Source organism: Tamandua tetradactyla, chromosome 7 (assembly GCF_023851605.1).
Source record: "Tamandua tetradactyla isolate mTamTet1 chromosome 7, mTamTet1.pri, whole genome shotgun sequence".
Lineage (NCBI taxonomy): Eukaryota > Metazoa > Chordata > Mammalia > Pilosa > Myrmecophagidae > Tamandua > Tamandua tetradactyla.
This window is the reverse complement of record NC_135333.1, coordinates 12,829,048-12,841,735: the sequence shown is the minus strand read 5'-3', so window position 1 is coordinate 12,841,735 and position 12,688 is coordinate 12,829,048. Positions and strand designations below refer to the sequence as shown.

The following is a 12,688-nucleotide window of genomic DNA, read 5'->3' as shown; positions in this document are numbered from 1 at the left end:
CTGGTGACATGAGAGAGATGTCCTTGAGTACCAGAAGCTAAGAAAAATAAACAAACCCATACAGAAAACACCTTTCACAGCCTTTGCAAATTTGGTCTGCCTTGGCTGGTACACTCTTTCAGGGTATCAGGATCATCCCTTGACAAAGTTTGGGGTACTCTGACTTTTCTGAGCTTGAGTCTTGCCTTGGTCTTGCACTCTTGGTGTTAGGAATTCTTCCATTTCCAAGAATTTGAATGTACCCTCTAGTCCCTAAGAAGTAGATTCCCTCTACACCCTAGCTGGATACTTTATTGTATCTTAAAATTGGTAATCCTTTGCCCAGGATTTAATTGTTTCTTATGCTGTTTTTGCTGTTTGCAAGCTGCTTCTGTCTGCAGGGCAATTTCTGGGAAGTTTTGCCAGAGATGGGTGGCCTTTTCTCACATCCTCAGGCTGCCACACTTGGCACTGACACACAGCACTGCAGTATGTACATAAAAATTATTCTACTCTCTGTAGAATAGGCCATGAACCCAGAGATAGAGTTCGGGCTGGCTGCATATCTTGCAAGGCAGTGGGCATGTAAGTGGCTAGCAAAGATACTATGAGCTTCTCCTACTGGTTTTAAGGTACATTTTCTTGATTTAATGCATCTTAAATCTGGCCTAGTTACCGCAACTCTCTAACTTTTTTCTGGAGTTTTAGAGAAGATGATTTCCAGTTTTTGCCAGTTGTTCAAATGTCTGCAGGAGAGCATAACCCTGAAGTTTCTTATACCACCATTTTGGTCAACCAGAAGTCCTGGAGTTTTATGTTTTAACCCATAGTATTTTTGATAGATAAACTTATGTTCATTTTTAAAATAAAGTTTGAATATGATTCCTGTTGCAACAAGTCAGAGTCTTGTTTGTGGATTTATTGACATATAATTTACATATCACAAAATTCACCCATTGTGAATGTACAAAATTCTGTTACTTTTGGTCAATATATACGCTTGTGTAACAATCACCACAATATAGATTTAGAATGTGTTCATCACTCCCAAAAAGGTCTTTATGCCCATTTGCAGTCAAATCACCAGCCCCAGGCAAACAATGATCTGCTTTCTATTTGCCTTTTTCTGAACATTGCATGTAGATGGACTCATATAATATGCAGTCTTCTGTGCTTGCCTTCCGTCACTCAGTGTAATGTTTTTAAGGTTAATCCATGGTTTTGTTTGACTTTTATCAGCATGATTTTTTTTTGAGGTTTATCCATATTGTAGCATGTATCTCAATGCATTTTTTCAATGCATTTTTAAAACTGAAAATTAAGAAAAAATAGTTGTTTTCTAGTTATTAATAAATATTTAATAAGATAGGAAGTCTGCCCATTATTAAAATTTACCTTTCTATAAGAAAACCATCCTGTGTATTATGTATGGGTCAAAATGATTGTCCTACAGATCTAGCCAATTAAACTTGTAAGAATGATTTTTTTTTTGCTTTTTAATTTTAATTTTTTACTTTTTAAATTTTTTATTGAGAAATCCTCACACACATGCATTTCATACATGGTGTTCAAATCAATGGCTCACAATATCATCACATAGCTGTTTATGCATCACCATAACACTTTTTTCAAAGATTTACATCACTTCAGAAAAAGAAATAGAAAGAAAAAACGCATACATATTATATCCCTTACCTCTCCCTCTCATTGATCACTAGTATTTCCATCTACCCTGTTTATTTTACCTTTTGTTCCCTCTATTATTTATTTATTTTCTACCCTTTTTTTTTTTGCATGGACAGGCCCCGGGAATTAAACCCAGGTCTCCCGCACAGCAAGCAAGAAATCTGCCACTGAGCCACTGACGCACTACCCTATCCATATTTTCTTCTTTTTAGTAACTATTTTTAAAGTATAAAGTTTACCAATAGAAATGTATTTGACAAATATAGGTACAGATAAGCTTGCATTGACTTTATTCCAGCTGATAAACAACTAATGAATAAAATTGCTGTTAGGAGGTTACAATGTATTCAGATTTGCCTGAGTAACTTCAGTTTTCTCCTGAAAATCTAATTAAACTTGTCCAACATATGGAATCATGAGCATTTTTTCTGAAACTCAATTTGGATGCTCCAAGACTGCCATGAGCTTATCCTTGCAAAATGTCCGAAAGTCACAGAATTTGCAAGTTGTAAACTATTGTACTTACAAATTGTCCTCAAGTCTCTTCAAGATTTCCAAAACTAATGAATGAACACTGTCTAGGGAGCAGGATCCAAAGCAATTTAGAGCTGGAATATATCTAATTTTCATAACCCAGTCATTATGCAGCTTCCTTTTAACACTGGAAATTTTTAAAAAAGACTATGTTAGACACAGAAAGATATGAAGAGTTTCTACTCAGCACTTCATTTTGACTTCAACTTAATTGTAACTGTGAACTGAGATAAAATGAATTTATAATACAGTCTCATTTATTGTGCCACTGTTAGCTAAATTGTCATAAATTATATAGCATATTTAACTGAAAAAACAACTTAAAAAGTTTATCAAATCTTGAGCTGTAGATTCAGAATTAAGGGAATAGTCTAGAAGACTCCCATCCCATTATGGGCCTTACTTTACCAAAAAAATTCTGATCATTCAAATGTAGAATTCTATTTTATATTGTTTTTCTTTTTTTGGCATGAGCAGGCACCGGAAATCAAACCCAGGTCTCCGGCATGGCAGGCAAAAATTCTGCCACTGAGCTACCATCGCACCGCCCTATATTGTTTTATGTATTACTTGAGTGAATCCATTTGAAAAAATATATTTGCATTCCCCATTAATACTTTCAAAACTGAAGGATGGAGAAATTTATAATTCCAGATAATTGGCGAAGTTGATGTTAGGACAACCTTCATAATATTCCTTGTTCATAAGGTTTCCCACCAGTTCACAGGATGTTTGAGTGAGAGGCCTAGGATTATTAGATCCTAAAACCTCTGCCTCAAAATTCTCATCTTAACCTGGAAATGGAAGTCTTCATCATATTATATTTATGCATATTTAATAGTGTTATATTGTATTCTCATTCACAAACATTTATTGAGGACCTCCTATAGCCCAGGTACTAAAGACATAAAATGTTTAAGGTAAAATTTCTTTCCCCATGTTAAATTCCTTTCCCCTTTAAAGATTAGAATTCCCCAGTTAAAGAATAGACATGTTTACAGCTCAAGTCTGGAAAATTCTACAATATAGGATTAAACTCAGTGACAGGGGAGATTTTTCCCCCCACACCAGATTGTTTCATTTTTGACTCTGGATACTGGCTAATTCCTTTTATTTGCATAATGTTTTACAAAACAATTTTGCTCACCCCTGTACTCTCACCCATTAAATATTTTCTTCTTTTTTTAATTAATTTTTAAAATTTTTTAAAATGCCGACAAACACCAAACAAACGCAGACATTCTTAACTTTTGATTGTTCCATTCTACATATATAACCAGTAATTCACAATATCATCAATAGTTGCGTATTCATCATCATGATCCTTTCTTGGAACATTTGCATCTATTCAGAAAAAGAAATTAAAAGAAAACAGAAAAATTCATACATTCCATACCCCTTACCCCTCCCTTTCATTGATCACTAGCATTTCAATCTAAATTTATTTTAATATTTGTTCCCTCTATTATTTATTTTTATTCCACATGTTTTATTCATCTGTTGATAAGGTAGATAAAAGGAGCATCAGACACAAGGTTTTCACAATCACACAGTCACTGGGAAAGCTATATCATTATACAATCATCTTCAAGAAAGATGGCTACTGGAACACAGCTCTACATTTTCAGGCAGTTCCCTCCAGTCTCTCCATTACATCTTGACTAACAAGGTGATATCTATTTAATGCGTAAGAATAACCTTAGGATAACCTTTCCACTCTTTTTGGAATCTCTCAGCCATTGACACTTTATATTGTCTCATTTCACTTTTCCCTCTTTTGGTCAAGAAGATTTTCTCAATCCCTTGATGCTGAGTCTCAGCTCATTCTAGGATTTCTGTCCCACGTTGCCAGGAAGGTCCACACCCCTGGGAGTCATGTCCCACATAGATAGAGGGAGGGTGGTGAGTTTGCTTGTTGTGTTGGCTGGAGAGAGAGGCCACATCTGAACAACAGAAGAGGTTCTCGTGGGGGTGACTCTTAGGCCTAATTTTAAGTAGGCTTGACCTATCCTTTGTGTCATCTATTAAATATTAATGAATTCTGTGGATATCATCTGCAAGAAAATTTTTATAATTGCTCCAGAATTTAATGGCCACTTTGGCCCTAACACTGTTCATTTTGTCAGGTTTGAGAATCTTTTGGTGTAAGAAAATGCCTCAACACCCAGCCTATATATAACTCAATCTTGAATAATTTAAATCATGTACATAATTGCAAATAATCATCCACAAGAACTAATGTGAATTGGAATTCATTAAGTGTACCCAGATTTCTAAAATGCCTCATATTTCTCAAATCACTTTTCTGACCTATTTACCTACTGGAAACAAGGAGTCAAAGAGCCATGGTATTTTCTGACAGGTGGTACACATTTCAATAAAGAGAAAACCAATGTCTCAGCATCTATTCTAAGAGCCTATCATAATTGGAATGAAATACTTGTTTATATATAAAGCAGAACATCACATATTGGGAAAGCCCTTATCAGAGTCTAATATTTTAGTGGGACTAAATAATACTACTCATGTCTGAAGGGTGGAAAATAGAGCCAGTTACTTAATTATTGTTATCTAATTATTGTATCATTATTAAGGTTCCAACAATGGGGCTATACTTAATTCCGTTGTTGTAAATGTTGGAATGAGTTTTTAATGGTGCAGTCTAACTGTGGGATAAAATATTTGTATATAGCAATTACAAAGTCAAATACTGTATTTTTCTATTTGTTTCTTATTATAAAGGAAAATGTGCATTTTAAAAAATTTAGAAAGTAGAAAAATATAAAGAAGAAAATAAAAATCATCTATTTGACGTCCCATAGAGAATCATTGCTAATATTTTAGGGTATTTACTTTTGGTCTTTTTCTAAGTACAGAAATATCTTTATAAAGATTTATATATATGTTAAGATATATATCTCATTATGTCAAATCATAATTTTTTTCAAAAACAATTTTAAAGGATGCATAACATGCCCTAATATAATTATACTATGATTTATTGAGCACTCTTGCTACCTTAAAGATTTCTTAGGAGTCTCACAAAAATACATTTTATATGTGTATGGACATATTTACAAATAAGTAAATGTACCTTTACATAATTATATATTTATATTAGATATGAATTATTTATCAAATGATTAAATGAATAACTTCTAATTCTTCTCCTATATTTGAACACTAGATAATTTACTATTAAAATAATTCTGTTTCCTGGAGCCTACTCATGCCAAAAAATAAATAATAATAACAATTCTGTGATGACCATTCTTAACTATATGTTTTGAATACATGTCTGATTAGATCCTTAGGGCAGATTCCCAGGTCCTAATGTACAAATGCTTATTAAGATACTTATTTATCTTTCAGTTTCCAGGTTGATCCATCTCACACTTCCACCAGCAACAGTGTATGAGAATGCCTGTCTCACAGTTCCTACCCCGTTATTAATCTTTTCCAGTTTTATAAGCGAGAAATTGTATCCCATTTTAATTTGTACTTTGTTGGCTACCAAGAGGATGGATTTTTTTTGCTATACTTATGTTTTTCTAATAAAAATAATTTACATCTTACTCTAAAAACTTCAAAGATGGCAATTATAGAAATAAATAAAATTACCCATAATCTCATCAGTTGGAGATATCAGTTGCCATTTTATCCGATGATCATTTTGAAATGTTTCTTGATTATGGGTGCTATTGTGTATGTGTGTGTGCATGAGTGTGAATGATCTGTTCCTGGTCTTTTCCCTTTTGTTTCTTGAGGAATTGCTATTTTTTCATTTAATTCTAAAACCTTTTATACAATATTAACCCATTGTCTGTTTTATTTGCTATATTTGTTCCAGTTTGTCATTTACTTTTTTTTTTTTTTTTTTTTTTAAAGGAAAGACAGAGAGAAGGAAGGAAGGAAGGAAGAAAGGGAAACATTTTTAAACATTTTCTTGTTTTATTGTATTCTGTTTCTCCGTTTTTGTTACATGGGCTGGGGCCGGGAATCGAACCGAGGTCCTCCGGCATAGCAGGCAAGCACTTTGCCCGCTGAGCCACCGCGGCCCGGCCCGCCCTCATTTACTTTTTAAATGTTATCTCAATGTCCATAAGTTTTATTTTGTATTAGTCAAATCTATCAAAATTTTTCCTTGAATTCCATATCCACTGCCTTTTCTTCCAAACACAAATGCTAGCAAATAGTAATATATATATATATACGTATATATCTTTCTTTTTAGTTTTTCATAACTTAATTGTTTTACTTCTCCCTTTAATCCATTAAAATACCTGTAAATTTCAATTGTCAACAGCGCTTAAAATAAGAATTTCAGCCAATAATTTTCCTATCTGTTGATCATACTGGACGTTCCCTAAGGCAAGAAGCATTTCTTCATTTTGTGTCTCAAATCTCCACCACAGGATCTAGCACATTTTCTTTCTCCTATAAATGCCACCCTATAATAAACTTACCTTTTAAAGTTCTTTGAGTCTAAAACTTGATTTTGTAATTTCTTTTTGGTTTTTGCCTGCTTTAGTCCAAAGTCATCACTGTTTACTGTGTATCTGGTCACAAAGCCACCATCATCCCCCAGGAGGATGTCATCTCGGCAGAGCTGGTCTGGCAGGGCCACCGCACACACGCAGAGGAGGCAGTGATCCATAGGCTTTATGACATAATAGTTTTCCTAAAAACAGGAGAACATTTTTAATGAGTTACTTTGCCTTCTTTAATATTTTCCCTCTTATTTAATAAAAGTTCTGCTTTTTGAAGTTTCTCATTTCAGATATTCCCACCGTGATAAAGGAACTCAAAAAGAGAAGTTAAATAGAATGTAATGAACACTCATTGTGAGCCCAATATTATGCCTTTAGATGTTTTTTGGGTTGAGGGGCAGGGGACATTTCTAAGGGAAGTGCTTCCTGTTCTCCAAGATCACACAGTCTACGTGTGATGTTTTGGAAACACCACAGTTTGGCAGATATTTTTAGACCTGGCATACCCAACCCCAGAAAAGTTACATAGGTTACAATATGCATATAATATAAAGGTTAAATTGTTAAAATAAGTAAGAGCAGAAATCTAATAGGAGGAAAAAGAAGGAAAGGAAGTGAAAAACATGAGATGTAATGCATCACAAAGTTGGTAGAGGTGAGTTTTACCTGTAAGTTTCTTAGCAACCAACAGTAGAGAAAGACATATGATCAGTTTGCGATCCGTAGTGTCTTTAAAGTAAAAACAAGAAAATAGCTCAGAAGAAGGGCCATTCCTTTCAGACGAGAGAAAACGTTGCCAGTCGTCATAAAGCAGAAACTGCAATGAACTGTGAATGAGGTCCTCAACGACAACTTTATAGTGAAGTCAGGAATCAGGATAGCACATGGGAAGGGCAGTGCAGAATATCGCTTTGTTGGATTAAGGTCTCCAATTAAGAGACAGTGACAGAAAAGCTTGATTAATGCCATGAAAGTTGGTGAATCCTAATCAGAACTGTAAAGGGATTGAAGTTCTTGAGAAGGAAGGACTCGTGATATGTGTGGTTCTCTTTAAGGTTGACAAATATAGAAATAGAATTTGGATTAAATATAGGATGGTAGCAGTGATGGGAAGGAGGGAAAGAAAGGAATCAAAGGTGACTCCAAAATTTTTTGTGTGAGCTATTGGGTGTATTATTATGCCATAATCTGATACGGGGACATAAAAACAGTTTTGAAGAAGGGGAAGTTAGGGTCGATCAAGAATTCAATTTAGATGTGTTGAATTCGAGCTGCAGTAAGCAATAGCTAATGAAATGGAGACATATAGTAAAGAGTCAGATAATTTAGGGGAGAACTTCAGGCCAAAAATACAAATGTGGGATCTATCAGCATACAAATGGTATTTAAAATTATGAAACCAGATGAGATTACCTTGAAAAGAGGTAGACTGAAAAGAGAAAAGGGCTTGCGATTGAATCTTGTGGCATTCCGATAGAATGTCCATAGCCCAAATACCCGTAAAGAGTGGGAGAAAGATCAGAGGTGTTGGTGGAGTTATAAAGAGAATGTTGGATTTAGCAAATGAGTATGAGTGCTGAATCAGTATATTGATATCTCTTTTAGTCCCTGGTTTCTAAGAGCAGCTAGAAATAAAAACCTAAAATTGTGGAATGCTAACCCATATCAAACTCTGAAATATGTTTTATAGCTAATTGTTGTGATGTACTTTGAAATGTATTGCTTTTTTGTGTATGTTATTTTTCACAAAAAAGAGAAGGAAAAGTGTAATAGAGAAGATAGGATTTAACAAATGAGTATGACTGCTGAACCATTTTATTGATATTTCTGTTGGTCTCCAGTGTCTTGGAGCAGCTAGAAGAAAAAATGAAAACTTGTACAACTGTTATCCATACCAAAGTTTAAAATCTGTTGTATATTTACTTGTTTAAAATGTACTTGGAAATTTATTGCTTTTTATTGTGTATATATGCTATTTTTCACAATAAAAAATGTTAAAAAAAAACTAGGCATCTAGTTTTAATAATTTTCTTTTTTTAAAGGCTTAAAATGTAGTTTAATAAGTTGATGCTGCATTACTGATCCACTTCGCAGAAAAACTCCAAATTTAAAATATCAGAGACAAATCAAGCATTGTACACCAATAAAAAATGCACAGCATAACTACCTAGGATAGGCAAGGCTAAAAGCTACTGTCAGACCTTCAGCATACAGCAACCGTGTTCCCAAGATTGTACTAAGCCTATCAAGAAAACCTGTGAATAGCAACATCATAGACACAAAAGAGGTCACTCCTGGGCAGTCCTCACCCAAGAAAAAGATGGATGCAAGTTAACACAAGATATTTTTTAAAGATATGCTAAAATGAAAATCTGTAAGAAACTTCTTTAGGACATGAAGGGGTAATATATGGGCTATAACAGAACCGTATGTACGCTGTCTGGGATCTCTGTGGACATTTGCCTGAATTCTGACCTGGGAGTGAATGGAGCAATGGGGCTAAGGTTGCTGGGTAATGTTTGGTTTTTGTGGTATATGCGTCAGTGTCTCGGGTTGGGGGGCAGGGAGTATGAGGATAAAAAAGCAAACAGAACAGGATGGACAAAGAATGGAATGATCAAGATTAATAGGGCTCTAACTGGATCCATTTTTGCCATGGTTCCCCAGGCCCTTGACATCAATAACATTTGAGACTTCAGGAATGCACCACACAGAATTGATTTGTTAAATAATATACCACACTGAACTGATTTGTTAAATACCACCCTCCCTCCCTTGCCCTAGGTCTCCCAAGAGTAGTACAGAAAGGGAAAACCTAACTACTGGGAGGAATCCCTAACACTCTTCCAGGGAAGAATTCTGGCTAGTCGAAAAAGGGTCCTTCTCTTAAGGGTTGGGGAAACAAGACACTGAAACTTTATTAGTATCAGCAACGTTTGCTTGGAGCAAATTCAGCTCCAGGAGCTGCATGGTTGAATGCAGGTGGGGTTCCACCAATTGCCCCAATTCCTTCCATTGCAACAGCTTGGCCAAAGCATTCAATTGTTGGTGGGGTCAATCCCAAGGTTCCATCTGGCATCATGCTGGCTGGTCCTGGAGGAGCTGGAGTACCAGCTGGCAAGGAGCAGGGGACATGGCACCTCTGTTGTTTATACCCATAGCACCTCCCATAGCCATCTGGCCCATCCATATCTCCAGCTCTCTTGCATCAGGGAAGGTTCCCTTGAATCCTTCCTACTGACACTGCATCATTTCTTCCTGCTGCCATCTCATCTCTTCCTCACAGTGGCTGCGTTCCTCCTCCTGCCTGAGCTCCAGTTGCATTTGTTTTTGCACCTCATGGTTGTGCAGCATCTCCATCCTCCGAAGTTCTTCTTGGCACCTCATTAATCCTGCCTCGTTAGCATGACCTGGTGCTCGCAGCGAGCAGCCTCCATCTCCATTTTCAACTTCTCATGAGCTTCCTTGATGTTGCAGTCCACTTGGTCCTGCTGCTGCTTCTCCATCTCAATGAGTGCCTTCCAACGCATGGTATACTCACACTCAAAACAGCCAGCCTACGCAAATCCGGGTGGCTGTTCTCGCTCCTTGTGAAACTGCTGGTTCTTTATAACCAACTTCTCTGGAAGTCCCTCTTCATCATCGAACTGGTCCATGGGCTCCACAGTCACAGGTCGAGGAAATGTGGTTAGCAGGAAAGAGACTTCATTGCATCTGTCCAAAGCTTTCCAAGTAGCTGGCTTCCCTGAGAACTCAACACTGTCTTTTCCTGAGGGTCTTCCTCAATCATCTGCGATGACTACAGCTCTCTCCACCTGCCCAAACACAGAAAAGGCCTCCTCCAGCAGTTCATTGGACACGTACTGAGGAAGGTTTCTAACTGTAAGGGCTACCATGGCAGACAAAGCACACACGTAGCTGCTTTCCACGGAGTGGCATGTTGTCCAGCTCTACTTTGGCAATCTCCACTAGGGTTCTTGTTTCCAGGCAGATAAAGCCAAAAGCCTTTATTTATCCTTATGAATGAAGACCTCACCTGCTTTCCTGCATTTTTCAAATAGTTTTCTCATTTCTTCCTCAGAGATGTCAGGAGGAAGAGTGCCCACAAAGAGATGGCTACGTTGGGTAAAGGTCTTCTCTCCTGGATTCCTAAAGTTCTTCAGGTTAATAGTCAAGCCTCCATTTTGGCTGCTGGTCTGTTGCCCATTTGTGGATATAGGTGGTGGTGGTGGTGGCTGCTGCGGTTGTTGCCATGGGTGGTACTGAGGGTGGTGAGGCTGATGATGCTTTTTTTGGAGTATGGTTTTGCTTCTCCAGGTTAAAGGTTTTATTGCTCTGCATTTCTACACCTCAGCTTCGATTGGGGAAGGCAATCAAGTGTCTCCCAAGTCCCCTCTAACCCGGACTTCTCCTCTACCGACTGTTTTCTCCTCAGAGTAACGGCGATGCCTTAGTAATTTTCTTAACAAATGATGCTGGGCTGGAAAGTAAAGCTTTGAACTTGAAAACATGAGCACTGGCAGAAAAATAATACTTGGATTCATAAAAGCGTATAAAAGAGGAGGAAATTAGTTTCTCATCAAAAACAAAAGGATTAAATATACACTAAACGAATAGGACATTCTTTTTAAATCAAACTCACCAAATGTTAATGCTGAACTTGATCTAATAGATTATTCAGTTAAACCCCTATATTTTATATATTAGAAAACAAATGTTCAACAGAGAAAGTGAATTGCTTATATTCTACCAGTATTGAAAAGAAAATCTTGTATTTCTCTTAGCACCGTACCTGGTTGTTCCCTTGAGCTTTATAATCCCAGACAATAATAGTCCTTTCTGTAGTGGCAACAACTCGTTTCAGCTGAGAGAGGTAATCACATCCTGTAATCCAGGAAGTATCCTGATAGAAAAGCATAGAATTTGAGGATACAATGTTGTTTCCTTCTCACATGGTGATGGTTACTAAAAAGTAGGTATTGTATATCGAAAGCTCCATGTTGCTCCTTTATTTATAGAGGAGCCTGGCAATGGATCTCTTTTTGTGTCTTGAAGAGAACCTCTCATCTTTCTCTCTTTTGTCCTTACCCTAGGTTTCTCCGTACAGTCAGCTGGAGAATGCTTCAACTCATGCCTGAAGCAGCTCCCAGGAATTTTTTTTTTGACAGCATGGCAGCTGTCAAAACAGTCTTCTTTCTGTACAATTCATGTAGGTGACAACGCTTCTTCACATTGATACAGGGAGACTAGACTTAGAGCATTGACTAATCAGTGGCCCTGCCCCCATGCATAAAATGTTTAGCTAGCATAGATCCTAATGATCATTTACTTGGTCAATGATCAAGTTGATGAGATGACTGCAATTCTCTGCAGTCAGTTAACTCCAGAAAGCAAGGCCCGGGTTCTGTTTGCTGCTCTTTAAGGCTTAGTTTTGATCCTAGTCAATAAACAGATAAGCCCACCATCTCTGGAAGTATCTTATTCTCCAAGCTTATTCAGGCAACTCATTGAGATTTTGATAAGTTATTGAGGAACTATCACCATAGCTCTAACTTTAATGACTTAATTAGCAATAAAAAAAATGAACTTACTGTTACATTGGTGCTGTTCTGAACTTTCATCTAAAAACAAAGAAAGAGAATGTGGTTTGGCACTGTAATTAAAAATGAGAATGCATATTCAACCAGATGACTCTAAAACAACACAGTATCTCCTTGGTTTAATCTTGCTTGTCATTTGGGCCTTCCGTGAGTATCCTCTCTCACCTGGCCCTGTGGAATAATGCACTGTTTGGGCAAAGCTTCTGCTTCCATGACCTGTCTTGGAGTCTTTTTACCAATCTTTCTGTTCCTTGTATCTGCAGACTAGCTCATAGCCTTTAATTTTTCAGAATACTAGCTGATACCAAAAGTTGGAAATGCAAAGTAATAGTCACAACGATGGCAAGAGTAGTTAAAAGAATGCTAAATAGTTCAACATGGATATAGATCAGTCTAGGA

General features: G+C 36.8%; 1 protein-coding gene and 1 pseudogene across 4 annotated transcripts in view; both read right to left on the bottom strand.

Annotated features, from left to right (window-relative positions):
- WDR64 (WD repeat domain 64) overlaps positions 1 to 12,688 on the bottom strand; it is a 145,165-nt gene that overhangs the window by 96,020 nt on the left and 36,457 nt on the right. For 2 of the 4 annotated variants that reach the window (XR_013179191.1, XM_077168461.1), the window contains exons 5-8: positions 12,281 to 12,310; positions 11,482 to 11,592; positions 6,666 to 6,880; positions 2,192 to 2,326 (exon numbers count right to left, since the gene is read on the bottom strand). Coding sequence is in view for 3 of the 4 variants with exons in the window: in XM_077168461.1 (XP_077024576.1) it covers positions 2,192 to 2,326; positions 6,666 to 6,880; positions 11,482 to 11,592; positions 12,281 to 12,310 (491 nt within the window). In the remaining variant the exon portion in view is untranslated. The remainder of the gene's footprint in view (positions 1 to 2,191; positions 2,327 to 6,665; positions 6,881 to 11,481; positions 11,593 to 12,280; positions 12,311 to 12,688) is intronic. The other 2 variants (XM_077168463.1, XM_077168462.1) reach the window with 2 other exon arrangements.
- On the bottom strand, positions 9,592 to 11,030 carry LOC143689490 (non-POU domain-containing octamer-binding protein pseudogene; annotated as a pseudogene).